This window comes from Vigna unguiculata, chromosome 3 (assembly GCF_004118075.2).
Source record: "Vigna unguiculata cultivar IT97K-499-35 chromosome 3, ASM411807v1, whole genome shotgun sequence".
NCBI classification, from domain to species: domain Eukaryota; kingdom Viridiplantae; phylum Streptophyta; class Magnoliopsida; order Fabales; family Fabaceae; genus Vigna; species Vigna unguiculata.
The window spans coordinates 40,644,247-40,663,326 of NC_040281.1; the positions used below are offsets into that span (position 1 = coordinate 40,644,247).

General features: G+C 28.5%; 1 protein-coding gene across 3 annotated transcripts; it reads right to left on the bottom strand.

The window, feature by feature from the left end:
• Positions 1 to 11,165: 11,165 nt before the first annotated feature.
• On the bottom strand, positions 11,166 to 14,485 carry LOC114179570 (probable calcium-binding protein CML21). Of its 3 annotated transcripts, none has more exons than XM_028065961.1 (5): positions 14,209 to 14,485; positions 13,245 to 13,471; positions 12,628 to 12,830; positions 12,059 to 12,233; positions 11,166 to 11,498 (listed from the first exon to the last, which is right to left on the bottom strand). In XM_028065961.1, exons 2-5 carry the CDS (start codon positions 13,441 to 13,443, stop codon positions 11,395 to 11,397), a joined length of 681 nt encoding a protein of 226 aa, XP_027921762.1. In that variant the 5' UTR covers positions 13,444 to 13,471; positions 14,209 to 14,485; the 3' UTR covers positions 11,166 to 11,394. The 3 variants fall into 3 exon arrangements, with proteins under 3 accessions (XP_027921762.1, XP_027921761.1, XP_027921760.1); XM_028065960.1 differs by having other exon boundaries at positions 13,245 to 13,478; positions 14,185 to 14,484; XM_028065959.1 differs by having other exon boundaries at positions 13,245 to 13,478; positions 14,209 to 14,483.
• Between the last annotated feature and the right edge of the window lie 4,595 nt (positions 14,486 to 19,080).

Sequence of the window (19,080 nt, forward strand, 5' to 3'; positions counted from 1 at the left end):
TAGCCTAATTAGTTATTTGTAATTTAAAGTGTGAAAGTCTATTTAACATTTTAATTATAATATAAATTTTTAATTAAAATATTTATTTATTATAAATTTTAATTTATAAAAATAAACATTTATATTTAATGTATGTTTAATGGGATTTTTCTTGGCAATTTACTTTTATAAAGTATATTTTATAATACTTAGAGTAATCACCTGGTGTAGTGTAATGTGTAACACTCAATATTTGAAATTAATATTAAGACTAAATATTTTTTTTTCTTTTATAAAATTATAATTAGTTTTTATAAAAAAAAATTGAATCAATTTAGTTCATATATCTTAGAAATGCGTGAAAATGTATTAAACCGTGTAAATAACTCAAATGTTATCATGAAATGTGTTTGAAACATTAAATAAACTTGATAAAATTTGGTAAAAAATATTAAATTCACACATTTATAAAGTCAGGGGATTAAATTTAAAGTTTTAAAGAGATAATTTCAAATTTCACTCAGAATGAAAGTTAAGAAACCAAAATCATATTTAACCCTTTAATTAATTAAATTATTTAGGATTTTGTCTTAATTTTAAAATATGGGATTTTGTTACTATTTAAAATTTGGGATTATATTTCATAATAGTTTGCAATATATTATTACTAAAAATATTCAAAATATTAGCCACACATGCATTATTTTTAGGGTTAATTATGTTTTTAGTCTCTAAACTTTGACAAAAAATTAAAGTTTGTCCCTATCCGAAATTTTGACACAGGTCCCAAAACTTTCAGAATGAATTAATATAGTTCTTCTAACCCAATTACGTAAACTTTTTTTTCAGGTGTCGAATGCATTTTTCAACAAATATTGAACAAACAAATGTGTCAAATAGTGTAAACAACTCTAATACTAACATGAAATATGTTCAACACGTCAAAAGAAAAAAAATTAACATAATTGGATTAAAATGACTATATTCATTCATTTTTCAAGTTTATAAACAAAAATTTATCAAAGTTTCGGATAAGGATAAATTTTAATTTTGAGTCAAATTTCAAAGACTAAAAACATACTTAACCATTATTTTTATCTTATTCTTTAAATATTATTTGTATTATTTATCCATACTTCTATACTATTGTATAAAAAGATTTTATCTTTTAGCGTACATATCTTATTTTCAATTTTAGCCTTTGAGTATTGTTTTTTTTTTTAATTAAAAAATTTATTTTACCCCTTTAAGTATTTTTTTAATTTAACCATTCTTTATTTGACCGTTTTTATTTAAAAACTTATGTATTATTTTAAACTTAAATAACTATTTATAATAAAAAATTATCTAAACAAAATAAAACTTATTTACAATAAAATCATAAACATTATTTAAATTTACATTTATAATTATAATAATTTTATTATTTTTGTTATCATAAAGAAAGTAATGTACATATATGTATAATACATGTGTTTTTACTAGTAATAATAAGGCTTAATTAGTTATTTAGTCCTCTAATCGATTAGTTTGGTTATTTTTGTTTCTTTATTGTTTTTTAGGTTCAATTTAGTCTTTCAATTTTTAAAAAGGTTTAATTTAGTCACTCAATTATTTAAAAAGGTTTAATTTTTCTAATAATTAAAATTTAGCCCCTTTATATAAAATTTTGATTCAATTTAGTCCATCTATTTTTTTAAATGATTGAATTTTGTCATCTTTAATTTGAGATCAAATTAATAGTTAAGTTTAATTATAACTCATATATACATGTTAATATTTTTTTTAGAATCTATACATCAAACCACTTCAACTAAATGTAAACGTGAATATTTAGGTAGAATGTAAAAAATAGAATAAGCTGAGTATTTAAGTGGAGTGGTTTGTTGTATAAATTATAAAAATTTATTTTAATATGTATATATAACTTATAATTAAACTTAATTAATAATTTGATCTCAAACTGAAGATGACAAATTTGAATCATTTTAAAAATTAAGAAAACTAAATTGAATTAAAATTTTAAATAAAGGGATTAAAGAGATTTTTTTTTAAATTGAATATTTTTAAACAATTAAAGGACTAAATTGAATAATTTTAAAAAAATTAAAAAACTAAATTGAAAAAAAAAATAACAAGAAAAGAAAAATAAACTAAAAATTAACAAATTAAAAGACTAAATTACTAATTAAGTCTAATAATAATAAAGACTATTGACTTTTGAAAGGGAATCCAATTAAAATGATGACAAACGATCTGCTCTCCGTTTCGGCAAAATTATGAAATATTTATGAATATCATAATACTTTTTTTAGACATTATCCTTCTGTAGGTTAGGAGGGTATCATTCTCATATCTACTACCTATAATTAAGGAAAGACATGTTATTTATAAATAGTTATCTAAATCTTTTGAGAAATATTAATTATGATTTGTGGTTGATAATTTTTCATATAATTCACATTTCAGTAAATAATTAATAAATATGTAGAATTGCATGTTTAGAGACAACATAATTCGACTCACTTGTTAAATATTATATTCACACAATTTGATCATTATATTTTGTTCCTTTTATTGTTATTAGTGATAAAATGCATAGTTTGAGCATTATGCTCATTTCTATTTTCCTATATATATATTTGTACCCTTTCTTTCTTTATACACACAATTGTAATACTTTTCGTATGCAAGCTTTCTCTTTCTGCATTTATTGCAAAGTGTTATTCTCTCTCCTCATTAACTCTTTCTGTTTCAACGTAAGCATCATCTCTCTCTCAGTTCACTCCCTCTTACCATGCACATGCATATCACATAACATGGTATCAAAGCTCTTCATATTCGTATGAAGAGCTCTACTACACACTCACTTTTTCTTTTGCAGCATGTCTGAGCAAAACTTTGTCATCCAAAATCAACCCCAAACCATGCAAGAACAGTCCATGCACAACTTTCTTTACCTTCATCTGAACAAAAATCCAGCAATGGCCTTAGTCTCTCATGTTCTTGATCCTACAAATTATCACTCATGGAGTAGATCCATGATCACAGCCTTAAGCGCAAAAAATAAAGTTGAGATCATCTATGGAAGTGTTCCTCAACCTGCTAAAATTGATACCTCTTACTCCTCTTGGAAAAGATGCAATAACATGGTAGTGTCTTGGATTATTCATTCTGTTTTTGTGCCCATTTGCCAAAGCATCATTTGGATGGACGTTGCTGCAGACATTTGGAAAGATTTAAAAACAAGATTTGGCCAAGGTGATCTTTTGCGCATATCAGATTTGCAACTTGAAGCCTATTCTCTTTGCCAAGGTGAATTAACAGTGACCGAATATTTTATGAAACTTCGATTTTATGGGATGAGTTAGATAATTTTAGGCCAGACCCCATTTGTTCTTGCCCAACTAGGTATTCTTGCAAGGTTTCTTCTATCATCATTCAGCGAAAGCAAGAAGACCAAGCTATGCAGTTTCTTCGTGGTTTGAACACCCAATATGCCAATGTCAAATCTCATGTGCTTCTCATGGAACCTTTACCTTCCATCACGAAATTTTTTTCTTTCATTGCTCAACAAGAGCGTCAGTTAAGTAATAGCAATTTTGTTGCTAGTATAAAAAGCACCAACGTCAATCATGGAAAAGAAGGTACATCTTCTATCACTTGTAGTTTTTGTAGTCGCCCGGACATAGTGAAAATACGTGTTATCGCAAGAATGGTTTTCCCACCAACCAAGAAAACAAAAACTATAGGTTCACCAAGAAAACTTGTGCCCATTATGCCAAGATTGGTCATACCATTGATGTTTGTTATCAGAAGCATGGGTATCCTCCCAGTCACAAGCTTTATAACTCCAAGAATGCCAATAGTATCACTATGCAAGGAGATAGTGCTGATAGAACAAAAAAACTCAGAACATGCAAACATTCGTTTAACTTCTCAGCAATATCATACTTTGCTCAATCTTTTACAACAACATGATTCGAGTCAAAACTCCAATGCTCCTGCCATTCAACTCAACCAAGTAGGTTCTCTTACTGTCACCACTCCAAATCTTTCATCATCAGGTAAACTCGATACAAAATTCCTTTGGATTTTCGATTCTAATGCAACGGATCACGTGTGTGTATCTTTAAATGATTTCTCCTCATATCAAACCATTAAACCTATTTCAGTAGAATTGCCAAATGGGGAATGTGTTTTTGCTACTCACAAGGGCATTGTACCTTTTACAGAAAAGTTTATTTTAAAAGACGTTTTACACATTCCTGATTTTCATTTTAATCTTATATTTATTTCTAAGTTAACTTCTGATCTTCAATATAAACTGATATTTTCTTCCCAAAACTGCATTATACAGGATCTTCAAACCAGCGAGAAGATTGGTATAGTTAGCATGCTCAATGGTTTCTACGTGCTTGATAAGAGAATCATTTCTTCATTCATTAACGATGTCTCTATTGATGTAAAACAAAAAACCATGATACTTGGCACTTTCAAATGGGCCACCCCTCTATTAAGCGTTTGTATACATTGCAAAAGATGTATCCATATATCAAGTTTGACAAAACTTTCATCTGTAATACATGTCATGAGTCTAAACAAAAGAAACCTTTTTTTCCTATTAGTAAATCACGTGCAAATCAACCATTTGAACTTTTGCATATCGACATTTGGGGGCCCTGCTCACTGTTTCTTTGCATGGTCATAAGTTTTTTGTTACCATAGTAGGTGATTATACTCGGTTTTGTTGGAATTTTTCTACGGGTTCTAAAGTTGAAACTCGTGACATCATAAAAAACTTAATTTCCTATATTGAACGTTAGTTTAATCATACTTTAAAAATAATCCGGATTGATAATGGTGCTGAGTTTAATATGGAGACTTAATTTTTATCCAAAGGCATTGCCCATCAAAAGACTTGTGTTGAAACACCGGAACAAAATGGGATCGTAGAACGTAAGCATCAACACCTTCTTAACGTTACTCGAGCCTTATTGTTTCACTCTGATTTACCTTTAAGCTTTTGGAATTATGCTCTCTTGCATGTAGTTTACTTGATTAATTGTACCCCAACACCTTTACTTGATAATTGTTCACCTTATGAAAAGTTACATGGAAAATTTTGTGATATATCTATGCTTCGCATATTTGGATGTCTTTGCTATGCCACTACTCTTAGTTCCCACCGCAAAAAACTTGACAGTTGTGCTACTCCTGGAGTCTTCATTTGCTTTCAACCAAACACGAAAGGTTACATGTATCCTAACCTTAAAACCCATAAGATTGAAGTGTCTTATCATGTTAATTTTCATGAAAATTGCTCCCCTTTTTCGAAAAAATTAGGTACCGTTACATATGACATTTGCATGCCTTTTCCTGATATCTATGAATCTAATGATACTGCCTACTTTGATACCCGTCTTGTTCATAATAATAACATCCATGATGATCAAACTTTTGATGTCACCAATAATGTCGAAAATAATTTCGACAATGAAAATACAAATATAGACGTTCGTAAATCCACTCGTGTTCAAAAAATGCCTTCTTATCTTCAAGATTATAACATTTCTAATTCTTCCATCTTCTCTAACAATATGATTACCAAATATTCAATAGAAAAGTTTGTTTCTTATGCTTCTTTATCTAGTGATTTCAAGAAAGTTATTTGATCTATATTTTCTCATCATGAACCACGTTCTTACGAAGAAGCTTTTAAGCATTCATGTTGGAATAAAGCCATGCAAGAAGAGATTGCAGCTCTTGAAACCAACAATACATGGGTTCTAACTGACCTTCCTTCCAATGCCAAAGTTATCGGATGCAGGTGGATATATAAGATCAAACATAAGGCTGACGACACCATTAATCGATATAAAGCTAGATTAGTCGCCAAGGGCTACTCGCAACGTGAAGACATTGACTTTGTTGACACTTTTTCTCCTATGGCCAAATTAACTACTTTACGTATTCTTCTTGCAATGGCAGCATGCAAAATTGGGAGTTACGACAAATAGACGTAAACAACGCTTTTTTACATGGCGATTTGCACGAGGATATCTATATGCAATTGCCTCCTGGCTTCAAACAAGTTCATCCTCAACAAGTTTGTAAGTTGCAACGTTCTTTATATGGGCTTCGCCAAGCAAGTAGACAATGGTACTTCAAGCTCTCTCAATTTCTTATCAGTCATGGCTATCATTACTCTCAGTCTGATCACTCTTTGTTTATTAAATCTTCTGGAGACCGTATTACTGTCTTGCTAATTTATGTTGACGATGTTGTTCTTGCTGGAGATAATGTCCAAGAAATTTTAAACATTATTGACCAACTACACAAGCATTTTCGCATCAAAATCCTCGAAAATCTTACATACTTTCTTGGGCTTGAGGTTGCCCGTAGCCAACATGGAATTCACCTTTCTCAACGCAAATATGTCTTAAATATTTTCCAAGAAGCAGATATGTTAAACTGTGCTCCTGTTCCTACCCCTTATGACACACTCATCTCGCGAAAATGCATATTCTACTTCCTTACTAGGTGATAGCGAAGCTTCATCCTTCAGACGTCTCATTGGTCGTCTTCTCTATCTCACAAACACTCGCCCAAATATTGTGTTTGTCGTTCATCATCTCAGCCAATTTGTTTCCTTCCCCACTAATGACCATCGACGTGTTGCTCTCAAAATCCTTTTCTACCTGAAAAACAATCCTGGACGTGGCATTTTCATCAGCAACAAAGGTCATTGTCAGATACGCGCCTATAGTGATGCGGATTGGGCTGCCTGCCCTAAAACAAGAAAATCTATAATTGATCTTTTGGTTTACATTGGAGATTCTATTGTTTCATGGAAAACAAAAAATCAAATCACCATCTCTTGTAGTTCTTGTGAAGCAGAATACAGGGCATTGGCTGCCACTGTCTGTGAGGTGCAATGGATTTCTTACGTTCTAAATGACCTTCGTTTTTCTCATACCAAACTTGTGCCTATTTTTTGTGACAACCAATCAGCCATCTACATTGCTAATAATCAAGTTTATCACGAAAGAACAAAACATATTGAGATAGACTGTCATCTCACTCGTGAGAAAATTCAATCAGGTTTCATCAAACTTCTACTTGTGTCTTCGTCTCTTCAACTTGTCGACATCCTTACCAAACCGCTGCAACCTAATATTTTTTCCTCTTTATGCTCCAAGCTGGGTGTCCTCGACATTTATAATCCCAACTTGAAGGGGGCATGATAAAATGCATAGTTCGAGCATTCAACTCGTTTCTGTTTTCCTATACCCTTTCCTTCTTTATACACACAATTGTAATACTTTTCGTATGCAAGCTTTCTCTTTCCTCATTTATTGCAAAGTGCTCTTCTCTCTCCTCATTAACTCTCTGTCTCAACGTAAGCATCATCTCTCTCAATTCACTTTCCCTTACCATGCACATGTATAACACATAACAATTAGAGAGAACAATCATATCATAAAGAACAATTATATTATGACTCTAAGTTTTTGACTCTCGTCCTTTACTACCTGACGTGACTTATTGTGAATAATTGATTAATGTACCATTATCTTTTTCTTTGAAAGAATCGATCAATAATTCACATTATGCCACGTTAAGGAATAAAGGATGAAATTCAAAAAATGAGAGTAAAAGTATAATTTTCCTATAATAAGTATCAAAAATTCATATAACTTTAAAATGTAAGGTTCAAGAAAAGTATGAAAATTTCATCTAATACCCTCACCTAGCATAATTAGTTTTGCTATGCTTGAGTTATGAAATCATATATATATATATATATATATATATATATATATATATATATATATATATATATATATATATATATATATATATATTATAATTACCAAATCACAACATCAAGAACAAGGTTATCCTTGAAGATCGGATAATGAGAGGAAGTAATGTTACTAACTCAAGACTTCACTAATCTCATAGAACATTACCATTTATTCTGTGAAAAATATATTTTTGAAAGTCCATTTTAGACTGAACAAGAAGTGATCCAATATATTAATGGAGGACATTTGCTTGCTATAGTTTTTTTATGTCTCCACCTATTTTTCGAACAATACAATCTAAAACATATTAAAAGGAAGTTGAAATCAACATTTTAAAATTATTCAGAAAAGATATATTTGAAAATGTAAATTATGAAATAGTTTAAACATGTATATTATAATTAATTTTAGTTATTTTAAATTATTCATGTGTTATAATTTTAATTATTCCAAAAAGTATAAAAAATCTCATTGTCTAATTCGGTCCTTTTAAATAGTTTATAGAGCAACCCATTTTATATACCTTCAAAGTGGGTGAGGAGGTTTATAAGTCTTGTAGGTTGGTTTCTAAGAAAAAAAAAATGTCATTTAAAGCAAGATTATTAGCAAAATGTGTTTGCCTAAGTTACTGGTATTTTCTTCATTTGAGTATTTTTAGCTTTAACATTTATCAATAAATTAGTTAGTTGTTTTTTAATAGTTATGATGAGTAAATGTGTGTACATTAAATATAAAAAGGTGGGTGTCTTATTATATGCTTATATGTAGGGGTGGCAAAACGGGCTGGGCCCAACGGGCCAGTCCGTCAGCCCGTGCTAAAAGGAACGGGCTGGGTTAAAGATTTCAATCCGTCAGCCCGTCAACTTGACGGACCAAAGTACGGGCTGGCCCGTCCTGGCCCGTTGGCCCGTTTTAAAAAAATAAAATAAAATAAAAATAATTAAAAAGATTAACTTTTTAGATTATATATTTTAAATGTAGAAATATATAATAGTATCGTAATTTAAATCATCAACACCTACAAATTAAGTTTGAATTATTAGTTATAATTGAATAATTTAATATGTAAATTTAATAATTATTTTTTATCTAATTAAAAACATTAACTAATCAATTAAAATTTAAAATAATATTTTATTTGATTAAATATGACTTTAATAATAATTTATATGTATATATAAACAAATTTAAAAAATAAAACAAATTAAAAAATTTGAAAACTAATTTAAAAAATTAAAAAAATCTAAAAAAAAAACTAGACGGGTCAGCCCGACCCGGCCCGTTAGCCCGTCCTATACAGGACAGGTTGTGATTATTGGCCCGTTTCTATTTGACGGGCTGACCCGTCCCGGCCCGTTTTTTGACGGGCCACATACGGGCCGGGCCAAAACGGGCCGGGCTGGCCCGTTTGCCACCCCTACTTATATGTTGGGAATTCACTAAACATCTCCTTATAATCCTAACTCTAAATTAAAACGAAGAAGAAAAAAGGAAAATCAGCTTCTCAATCTTAGTATGTCTAAATTATTGAAATTTTATTGCGAACTTATTTAAAGCAAACATCGTTATATGCAGGAGGAAAATTGCTTATGATTAGAAAGTTATTCACCACTACACACTTCTCTCTCTATCCGATTAAAGCTTTTGTTTTAATTATTTTTTTACATCTAACACATGTAGTAAATAACCAACAAATCACGAATAAAAAAAATACTTCCTAAGGCGTGTAAAATTACTGTCCTTCAAGACTTATCCGTAGTGTGTTGTGCAAGTTCTTCAAAATACAACAGAAACTTTTTGAATCTTTCAAGGATCTGAGACTCTTATTTGTTGTATTTGTGCATCAAAGATAATAGGTAAACTAATTAGGTGCTTTCAACGTTTCGATCAAGATCATTTGAAGACTTGTTAGACTCATGAATGTGGGTTGTATTATAGATAAATTTGATTTCTCAATGTAGTACAAAGGTACAATGATGTTAATTTGAGCACTGATTTATATGAGAAAAAATTAAAAAAATAGTTGTACTTAGGGGTGGTACACTTACATTGATGTTAGTCAATCAAACAATTCTTCAAGATCAAATATGACATTAAATCAATTGCTCTTGACATGATTGAAAGCGAAGGTCCAAAAACTTTTTGACAAACATTCCATTGAGAATTAAACTAACCATATAATGTTATTGCATTATGACGAAAAGAAAAAATAAAAAAAACCATACAATTGACATATAGTTTCATAAAGCAATTACTAAAGAGTAGAATATTTTTCATTGATTATGTTAAATTAGAACAAAATTTCAAAATTTAACATATCCTTTACAAAATTCCTAAACATAATTTTGGAAACATCAAAGGAAACAAGAGTCAAATCAATTGAAAACAAACAAGTGATAAAAATCCAACTTTAGGATTAGATATCCAATAAATAAAGTTCATAAATATAAAAATAAATCACTTATCCATTTTTCAAGTACTAAAATTGATTTAAATCAATTATATCTCATCACATGGTGCGTCAAAAAATGTTACATGTTTTATCACTAAAAAGATAAACTTTGTAATTGAATTTCATGTGATACGAAAAATTTTAACTTCTAACAAAGTTTTATTGATGTTCATGCATATATTTATAAATCATATGTGATTTGCAATATAGACTTGATGAAATTATCTACATATTTGTGTCAAGCGAGACTTCTTGTATAAGATATTGACAAGATGTCTGTCTAGAGTAAGTGTGAATATTGAATAAGCACATAACCTACTGATAATAACACAATAATAACAAAAGAATTATGAAAATTTATTGTGATTGATTAACCCCTAATATCTTGTCCTTAGCATTTTTTCATTCATTATAATATTGAATTTTCCATTATAGAATAAACTTTCTAAAACAATTTAGTACATATTTTGGAATGTTATTTCAAGAACTTTTAAAATTAAGACTTTGGGTTAATATCCTGTTACTAGGAAAAGATTGGTCACTGTCACTATTGCAAATCCTGTGTCTGCTTGTGCTTTTTCCCGTCTCAATGGGTTGTCCTTCTATAGGGACCAACCATGGTTGAGTCACAAACTAGATAAACCAAACATCGCCATGTGGTAACACGTAATCTTACACTATCAATCAATTAATTAACTAGAAACTGAAAAGGCGACAGAGAGAATATCTATTTACCTGGTAGTGGAGTACGAGGAATTGAATAACTAACTACAAGTAGATGCGTCAATCTTTGATTTTCATCTTTTCAATATGTTAAAATATTGTTAAATAATTCACTTTATCTTTTACTGTTTCAATTTTACTACTACCAAAGGATGCTCAAAGTAGAATACTAAGCCCAAATGAGGAATGCGCGAGAAAGAGAAAGCAGCAGCAACAAATACAATCACTATGGTAACATTTAACATGTAAATTTGAATATTCTTCAATACTCACCTAGTTCTACACTTACTATTTACATAGTGAAGGTTCACGAATGGAAGTTTCAACAAAATTCAACATGTAGCAACTAGGCCTTTATTGCAAGGGAAAACTGGAAAAGCCCTTTTGCTTGTTTGGGCTGAGAGGCAGTAGATATTTAGATGACATGATTTAGGCCTCTTCATTTTCCTCGTCCTCAATTCCAACCCAACTTGTAAAAGCAAAAAGAAACTCCTTGAAGTTTACCATTCCATTTTTATCCCAATCCATTTCTTCTGCACATTTTGCAGAGAAAACAAAAATACTTATTAGTAGATAAAATACTACTTTAGGAAGAAACAAAACAGACAACATTGCTTTTGGGTTGTTACTATATAGATTGTCTTCAGAGCAATGATAGGTTTTTCATTTTTCAGCATGTAAAGTAAAAACTGAGATACCAAGACATTCATACTGACATTTTGAAATATAGTTCTATATTTCATGCAATACTAACGATTAGAAACAGAATGATGTAACAGATAAATAGACAAACTCTCTGCAACAGAAACAATTCATGGTACCTATCATGACCTGTGAGTTCCTTAAATGTTTCCATCTGCTAATGTTTTAAGTGTGTTATGATCTAGCTTGAAAACTAAATGCAATGGTGTTCTTCCGTTTGTGATCATTGAAGAGGCATTGACTTTTAAGAATGTTACATTATATTTCAAAATAAAAATACATCATGCGCCCTGATAGTATGAGTATGTCTGTGTTTAAGCATGCTTGAATACCCTTTTTGAGTTTGTATGCACGTTATTTACACACAAAGGCAGAGGGAGAGACAACTGACCAAATCTTTTCATGGCTATTCTTCCGGAAGAACGTTCCCCTGTTGTAGTTTCATTTATAGCTTGGACCATCTCATTTTTGCTGACATAGCCATCCTTATTCTTGTCTAAGAATACAAATGTATCAACCAAAGTCTCGAATGTTGCCTCCAGATTTGGAATCCCAATTTGTGATTTCTAGGGAAGTCATGGTAAACAATTTAAAGAGGCAGCAAAACATGGAACTTCAAGGCTTAATGTTATCAAACCAACCATGAAGACCGGCATGAAGAAATGCATGAAAGAGAAAAGCAAGACCATAACATAAAAAATGATTAAACATACAGAACCGGATTGTTCATTGAGTGTAAAACATCAGGGGCACAAGCTGCAAAAGACAAAAATCCAGATTCAATTCTCAGTAGATAAACATGTAATACCCCAATTAATTCAAATATCAATCAGCATATAAGAGCAGGTTACTAGTTGTTTGTCATTCAAAATTGAATTCTTTAAGAATTTCTAACTACATTAATAAATAGACTCATGCTAATGAAATTAATATAGCACAAGATAATTTGTGTTAGGATACAGCGTGAAGAGCTGCTGGGTCATCCTTGAGAAGGTATACAAGGCAAAGAAGTACAATAAACTCATTGAACTTCATTCCCATATCCTCGTTAATATCACATGCTTCAAAAAGATCATTTATCTCCTCCTCAGTAAAAGAAATTTCCAGCTTACTGAAACTCTTTTTCAACTCCTCTTGATCTATTGTCCCATTAGAATCCTCATCTACAAGAAAAGGTATAAACACACAGCTGTTAAGAGTTATAACAGATATAAATGCCAATAATTCAATTTGAGTGGCCATTAGTGCTGACAAAAACAATGTGTTAGAAAATTTTGCTCCACAGCTAAAGCCTATGAATGTGCTCAATAGATAACAGGTCAGACCACAAAAATAAGCAAACTTTTTCAGTTTTAGTGCATACAATCTAATTGAATTCTAATCACTATTGAACTGTTTAAACATAGGATTAGATGAAGTTTATCATGACAGAGGCACAATAAAAATGATTCCAAGACATTTACCGCTTACTCTTGCTCTGAAGTGAAATTTATGGTACCTGCTTTCAAGCCAAATATATTATTGTTGAATAAAAACACAATTTCAAAAACTGTAAATTGGAAGTGGAGAAAGCCTACCAAACTGCTCAAATATGGCTTTGCATTTTCTAAGACTCTCGTCAATCTTTGGGAATTTCAAAATTATAGTGTTGAATGATTTCACAGAACATCCATGAGACTCCCTCCGCTGCATTGCTTCGACCATTTTAGCTTCTAGCTTGGTTTCTGGCATCCAACCCTTTTTTGGCGAGTCACTCTTTCCCAGTGTAGCTCCCATTGACAATCAATAAACCAGAAATGCGCCTCTGGTAACTGACATGTAAGAAGGAAAAATTTAGAACAAAAGTAAAAAAAAAAAAATGAGTTCTCTTCTCACTCACGGTCCCTATGCATATGATGTCTTAGAGTGATCATGAATCACACATAAGTTATTTCACAAATCAGAATCAAGGTTAGACCTTTTTCTCGATCCTTTGACCCAAAAAGAAAACTTTTCTTGAAATCAACACTTCTCTTGAAGTACATCACCTTTAGTATCTTTCTTCACAGCCAATTTTAAAGCGTCCCAAATTGTAATGAAACGAGTTTTTAGCCCTCCCCACACCTTTTTATTGAGCAAGTTTCGAAGCCTCTCATACCCTAATATTAACTATCTTTGATCAGCATGCAAGATACTACTATTCTAACAAATGAAATAAAATAAATCTTTTTTCTTTTAACAAGAGAGATAGAATCAGTTTTGGACATGTTATCAGATTCGATTCTTTCAAGCACAAATACTATAGTATACTGAAAACCCTGACAAATTAATAGATTTTTAACCTATCAACACCAGACTTACACGCCAATAAAGAATTGAAGACATAATCTCGTAATACAGTAAAATATTTCAAGGCCCTAAATATTGGGATGCTTGACACAAAGGAATATTCGATGTTGCGACACCACAAATTCTAAAAGGAACAACAATAACTATGAACGAAATAAGCACATAGATAAATAAAGAAGGAATAATTACTTGAAATGGAAGCAGAAAGTGTACCCTAAGACGCGGGAGAAGAAGGAGCAGGAATTCTCGAGCTCCAGGGATTGAAAGTGAAGACGATGAGGAGAAGCAAGGGAGATCCAATAACTGAAACTGAAAAAATCAGAAGATGAAAAAATGAAAGAGCTTTGTGGGTGTTGCAGAAAAGTGAAATGCACGAAGACAGAGACACAAAGACAGAAAGAGAGAAAGAAAAAAAGGAAAAGAGACAAGACAAGAAAATTTAACATAGAATTGTGGGTCTTCATGTGTCTTAGCCTAGGTTTGTGCTTCTCCCACCACGTATTCTCCTCCCTCTTACTCTTCGCGCACCATTTTCTACATTTCACTGCATTATACTCATTTTTTTATCCAATTCAAATTTTGGTTTCTTCTCCATTTTTTTCTTATTTTTCTTTACAAAATTAAAAATCAGAATATTATTTTTACATATATGGTATTGGTCAACTAGTCGTCTATCTATTATCATATTTTATTATTTATTATCATGATTATGATTATGATGATTATTATTATTATTGTTATATTACTGAAAAACGACGTGCTGACACTTATACTTTGAACACGACATGTTTTTCTCTTTTTCAAAGGTCGTGTCTCGCATAATAATTATTATATTTCACTAGCTTTAATTTTTTATTACACTATTTTATTTTAATGAGTTGCTGTTCAATATTTACGTTTGCATCTATTTATCGATAAAAAGATGGGTTTGTTGAAAGTAATTTTGAAGAGGGAATATATGTTTGAATATATTATAAAAGAAAATTGTTAAAATTTAATTGTTAACAAAATATTTTTTTTAATTTCAATTACAATATTGAGTATAATAAGAAATAAAATAATTTATTATAATTTTAAAATTAATTGAAATTTGATTTAGTTTTACTTGGTTATAGTTAAATCTAAAAATACACGTGGTGGAAAACTGAAAGTTAAATTGCTGGTAACATGTCCCAATCTTCAAAGGAAAAGTCACTTACTTTTGTATGAACCAAAGGTTTTATTAAGATATTATTAATTATGAGTGGCAAATAACAACTTTCTTTGTGTTTGAAAGTAATAATTGAAAATGATGTAGAAAGAATATGCCGAACGATAAATTTCATAAATTATATCACAATAAAAAATCCTTATTGGAAACCTATTTCAAATCATTAATTTCACTCTTTATGACAGTTGAATTGTGGAAGCAACTAGTCAACCACCACTATCGATTAGAATATTCTTTTTTATGCCATACGATACTTATCCCAATGAATTTCAGTTTTTCCATTTTCAGTAGTTTGATCTATTTATTTTATTTATTTTTAACTTACCATTCTAATTATTATTTAATTATTTATTTTTAATTTTTTTAATAGTGTGATGTGATGATTTAAAAGTAATTATAATAGTGAGTAAAAAAAAGTCAAAATATTTTTTTTAAGAACATGAAAATGGAGTACAAGTTTATTTTTGGAAAAATAAGTAAAATACGTAGGTCATGTTTGGTTTTAAGGAGAGAAATAGATACAAATTAAGTTAGAAAAATTAAAGCAGATGAAAAATAAAATAAAATGTTTGTTTTGTAATACAAAATAAACGACAAATATTTTTTTTAAAATGTTTGTAATTTGGTTGATGTAAATGAATGAAAATAAATGAGAAATATAACTATATGTCTAGTTTTTTTTTTAATCTCCTTTCAATATTAATTCTCTCTTTCTTTATTCTTCTTGATCCACTTTATCAAATATCGCACCTGTATGTATATTTTTTAAATATGCGTGATATTATATTAGTAGGTGATAATATTATAATGTTATTAAGTTAATATATATATATATATATATATTAAAATTATATTTATTAAAAATAAAGTGAAATATATCAGAACAGATAAAAGAATAACCATTGATAAATAAAGAAGAAGAGAATAAGCAAAGACATCTGATTTTATAAAAAAAAAAATTGTAAAAGTAACGGTCAATTTTTAAAAATTTAATAAATTATTATATTTAAAGGGTAAAATCGATGTTTTGAAAAGTGAATCCAAAAAGGGAATTCCCTTTATATATTACAAGCGTAAACACAGCACTGTTGCGTCTGTGTGTATGCATTTTTTGAATTATATTAATAATTAATGATATTGTAATGTTATTAAGTTAATGAACAAAATAAAAGTATATTTATAAAAATTAAAGTGAAATGTATGGAAAAAATATGAGAAAAATAATTGTTGATGAATAGTAGGAGAAAAAAGAAGAAGGAGATAAGTAAATAGTTTTATAAAAACTTGTAAAAGTAACCGTTAATTTTTAAAAATTTAATAAATAATTAAATTATAAAGGGTAAAGTTAGAATTATGAAATGTGGACAAAAGAGGAAATTCCTTTATGTATAGTTATAGATTATAGATTATAAATGTTATAGATAATGGATAGGAGGAGTAATATTTAGTTATTATTAACCGTCAAAGATTCATAACTTAAATTTATGCAATGATTCTGAGGAAATTTGTAAAGGAACTTCTTCCTTTGAGATTATAGTATAAAAATAAGAAGAAAAAGTAAAGTTAACTTCCTCCGAAGTTAACAATAGTTTATATTTGAGTTAATTTGAAGACGGTTTTTTAATTTTGAACTTAATAACATAAAAGTTAATTTTAATTTACAGAAAAACTTATTTAATTTTTTTATTTCTCTCTCCTAGAAGTGTTTATAAAAAAAACTCGCACAAATAAAATTTAATAACAAAAAACTATATTTGTTAACTATACGTTTCTTTTAATAGTAAGTTCTGTTTTTTTTTTTTTTTAAAAAAAAGCAGGCAATAGGATATCTTTTCAATTTAGGGAAAATACTTTTCATATACTTATGGAAATAATACACATTAATTAAATTATGTTAATGTTTTTTAAACATACCAAACCTTGATAATATATTTTTTCTAACTAGAGTCGTTATTATAAAAGTGATCTAATTCATGTTATAGATATCAAATATATTTTCAAAAATATAATAGATGTATTTGAGTTATAATTGGAAATACAGTTTGATGGTAGCCAAAGTATTAGATACTATAATTAGACTTATGTTGTAATCAAAGACTCTAGTTAGCCTTTATTTCTTCGGTGAATTTAAACCTTATGAATGTAAAATGTGCTTTCTTAAATGGTTGTGTAGAAAAAGGCCTAAACAATGATATAAAATATTTAATATCTTTTTACTTTATAAGAATTCCGAGAAAAAACATTTTTAAAAGATTAAATTTATAGAAAGTTTTTACCCAAACTTATTCTAATTCAAGTATACCATTGAGGATATAATTTTTGAGACAATTAATAACTCTATAAGAACAACTATTAAACCTATGTTGAGAGAGTTTGAAATATGTATATTAGGTCTGTAAATAAAATAACTTAAGGATTAAGGATGACGTACTTATGAACTAATGAAACTATCATCATGGAATGTTAAAGAAGTTTGACGTTAAAAATGTAAAAAAATAAAATAAAATTAGTCACTTCAATATATATATATATATATATATATATATATATAATAAGAATTAAATTGAGAAAAAATAAATAAAAGATCACATTAAATAAATTTTTCAAAATTTGAGAAAATAACCTATTAAATATATATATATATATATATATATATATATATATATATATATATATATATAAAGAAGATTATTTTTTTTAATCCATATTTTGTAATTCCTTTATTTCATTTTGTTTTGTGATGGATCTTCAATCAAAATTTTGCTTGAATTATTTTTTTATCCATTTTTTGTATAAAAATGTGAAGTTACTTATCTAGTTTTTTTTAAGTCTCAATTTGGTCCAAATTTTTTAAAAATTAATGTATTTTGATCCTTTTTGTTAAATTTTTTGAAGTGGAAGAAATATTTTTTATAAAAATTGACACTAGGATTATGTCAATAACACCAACAAATTAAATCATCATTCTTATTCACAATTTCAATCTTGATGAAAAATTCGATTCAAGAAATTTAACGAAAATGACAAAATTGCATTATTTTTTAAAAAAATTGAAACTAAATTGAGAAAAAAAATAAAAATAGAAGATCAACTTGATATTTTTGAACAAAAATAAGAACCAAAAGAGTAATCTCAAAATTTTTACATAAACTAGTAAAAATATTATATTTATTTTTTTCATGATAATAAAAAGTAATAAAGTTATAATAATAATTTTTATAATTATACTATAATTAATTTTCATTTATAATACTTAAGTTTTAAAAAATAATCAAATAAAATAATAGTTAAATTATACAAATAATCATTTAAAAGATAATATTAATAAAATAATTAGTTTTATTTAAAAAAATTTAAAATATAGAATTGAAAAATAAATGTGGACAATCCGATTTTTTTCCTTATATATAAATATATATGTATACCAATTTATTAGAATATCAGATATATCAATATATTACAAATATTAATTTTTTGAGAAGTATATTAAAATTACATATTAACATATATAAATATTAAAAAAAAATTGGGGGGCATGGTTTTCCTTAGTCATTGTGAAGGTCCGTCACTGATTTTGTTTAAGTTAGTTGTCATAAATTTTTTTGTTAAATTAATCAATAATAGAAACGGTGATAAAAAATATTCATGTTTTACCAAAAAATAAAAAAAAAAATCATATTGCATAGATTCTTATGTATACAAATGAGTTATCTAATATTCAATCTTCCTTTTTTTTCTTAAAAAATATATTTAACATGATTCTTTTTACTATATTGATGATAACACTGTGGCTAAGATGATTACTTTTCATTACTCGATTTTTTTTTTCTTTTTTTCCTTATTCTTAAGCTTCCACTGTCGGTATTTTTCTATTT